This window comes from Triticum urartu, chromosome 5, assembly GCF_003073215.2.
Source record: "Triticum urartu cultivar G1812 chromosome 5, Tu2.1, whole genome shotgun sequence".
NCBI classification, from domain to species: Eukaryota; Viridiplantae; Streptophyta; class Magnoliopsida; order Poales; family Poaceae; genus Triticum; species Triticum urartu.
Window position 1 is genome coordinate 153,468,548 of NC_053026.1, and position 2,488 is coordinate 153,471,035.

Sequence of the window (2,488 nt, forward strand, 5' to 3'; positions counted from 1 at the left end):
CCTCCTCCTAAAGGATGAGGCCCTTCCAAGGAAGAATAATATCTCAAGATTACCAAGGCGTCCTAAGGGAGAAGGATCCCCATCATAGGGTCAATAATACCTCCTATGGGAGGAGAATCTCTTGAGACCATCAAGCCCCATCTCCATACGATTTGGGAAGAACAACCCTTGCTTCTCTTTTCCCTTGTTCACCTTATATTCTTGTGGACCTCATGTGTTTGCATATCTAGTGGACGTGTGATTTGGACTTCCGTCTGAGTGTCCCCTCTTGTGATTTGTGTGTTCCTCTTGATTTCCCCTCCAAGTTGTGAAAGACCAGGCCACCTAGGTTCCTACGCTACATCACTGCTTGCATACCATCATTCCAAATAAGCACAAAGGTATTTCTGTCTTTGATGAAATACAATTGACCATACCGGAACTTTTTAGTGATATTGATATGGACATCATCATAATGAGAGGTTGGAGCGCATGGACAGAAAGGAGAGATAGATCTTCAGAAATGCTACTCAGAATATCAGTTGCATGTATCGCCTCAAAGAAGATGTGAAGTTATCTCGTCTTAGAGCATCTCCAATAGCTTGTCTATATGGATGTCTATACTCGTTTTCTACGACGTGAGCCCAAAACAGGCGTCCAACAGCTTGTCTATATGGTCGTCCAAATATACACATCCTCTAAATCGACCTCAACAATGTCCATGCCTAGACAATGTGAAGGCGTTGTCTAAACTCAGCTGCAGTCATAATTTCTTCCTCTCCCCAGCGACGGCCCACCTGTCATGGTCCCTGTATATAGACGTTCTGATACAAAACTGAACGTGTATATGAGGAAATCTTTTTAGACCATTGTCTATATGAATATATAGACATCCAAATATACACATGCTATTGAAGATGCTCTTAGATTGAAACATCCCAAGGCAATTCATATTCACACTTGGACTTCAACTAACTTAAATCAGCTTTGATTATTACCACGGTGCGTTGGCCAAGAGAGGAGACTGGATAATTGTATTTTTTACTCCTTTTTACTTTTATATTTATTTTTTATTTGTAAATATTTCTTATTTTGTCTACAGTACAGGGCATAAAAAATAAACATTTAGCAAACACAAAAACAAACATGGTTCTTATAATCCAAGTATCCCTAGCGGAAGGCAGACACACGAACCCCAGAAAAAAAGATCAACAGAGCAAAATCACCTCATCCACATGCGGAGGAGGAGCCTCTCGCCAGTCGCGCCACCTCACAATGTCCCCTAAACCTCTTCCGAGTTATCCTATGGCAGAGACAGACAAATCCTATCCTCTTCCCTCACACACTACACCATTCACATCTTTTTCCCTCTCCTCTCTGGCGTACTGGCACAGGAACCTGCTTCTTTTTTCTCTTTGTTTCTCCCTCCGTCTCCGTGACCAGCAATGGCCTTGGAGACATGCCTCAGAGGCTGGGCCCTGCACGCGCCCCAGGCTGGCATCAGGGAACGGCTTAGCAGTGGAAGCTACGCGCCATCCCGGCCAAGGACCGCCGCCCCCGCCGTCGTCTCGCCGTCCCCATACAAGTCCGCTCTGGTGGCGGCACGGCGGCCGTCTCGCTTCGTCTGCAAGTGCAAGAACGTCGTCGACGAAGGTACATCGCTGCCCTTACCCCTCTCTCTAGGCTCGGTGAACAATAAAGGAGCAGATGCTGAGAATAGTCTTAATAATGGCGCATGCAGTGATTGTGGCTGACGAGAAGAATTGGGATAACATGGTGATCGCGTGCGAGTCGCCGGTGCTGGTGGAGTTCTGGGCGCCGTGGTGCGGGCCGTGCCGGATGATTGCCCCGGTGATCGACGAACTGGCAAAGGACTACGTGGGGAAGATCAAGTGCTGCAAAGTGAACACGGACGACTGCCCAAACATCGCATCCACCTACGGCATCCGGAGCATCCCCACCGTGCTCATGTTCAAGGACGGCGAGAAGAAGGAGAGCGTCATCGGCGCCGTCCCGAAGACCACCCTCTGCACCATCATCGACAAGTACATCGGCAGCTAATTAATCATTCTTCATTACCGATTAATCGAGGACGCACACATTACTGTTCTGTTCGCCAGACAGCATATATGTATGTATATGATGCACGTATACGATCCACCGATCAGTCGTGACTTGTACTACTCTTAATTCAGATGCAAATCAAAACTGATTTATTCGGGCGCACGTCAGTATACATGCATGTTCGTAAATCTGTGTTGACATCCTTTCTGTAGCAAAGGAAAAAAGATACTGATATATATAAGAGCAAGTAATTATTTTGTTTGATCCGCAAAACATAGAACAATAGTTCAAGAAAAGAATACAACGGGACGGCTCTAGAAATGAAAAAGAAATGTCCCAATGCCTGCTCTAGGGAAGAAAAACATGGTTTAAAGATTACTATCTATCCACCGGCTAAAGGCATGAACATGCTTCTCTTTTATTTTGAATTTCAATAACTTGAGAT

General features: G+C 45.6%; 1 protein-coding gene across 1 annotated transcript; it reads left to right on the forward strand.

The window, feature by feature from the left end:
* The first annotated feature begins 1,312 nt into the window (after window positions 1–1,312).
* LOC125508243 (thioredoxin M-type, chloroplastic) lies at window positions 1,313–2,205 on the forward strand. Its single transcript, XM_048672872.1, has 2 exons — window positions 1,313–1,632; window positions 1,721–2,205. The coding sequence occupies exons 1-2, from the start codon at window positions 1,425–1,427 to the stop codon at window positions 2,038–2,040; spliced, it is 528 nt and encodes a 175-aa protein (XP_048528829.1). The 5' UTR covers window positions 1,313–1,424; the 3' UTR covers window positions 2,041–2,205.
* The last annotated feature ends 283 nt before the right edge of the window (window positions 2,206–2,488 follow it).

What these genes read in the sequence shown, in the direction of transcription:
- LOC125508243 (XM_048672872.1), top strand. Translation starts at nt 1,425, where the DNA reads ATGGCCTTGGAGACATGCCTCAGAGGCTGGGCCCTGCACGCGCCCCAG. An exon ending in CAAGAACGTCGTCGACGAAG is followed by an intron (nt 1,633 to 1,720) that starts GTACATCGCTGC and finishes TGGCGCATGCAG; the next exon opens with TGATTGTGGCTGACGAGAAG.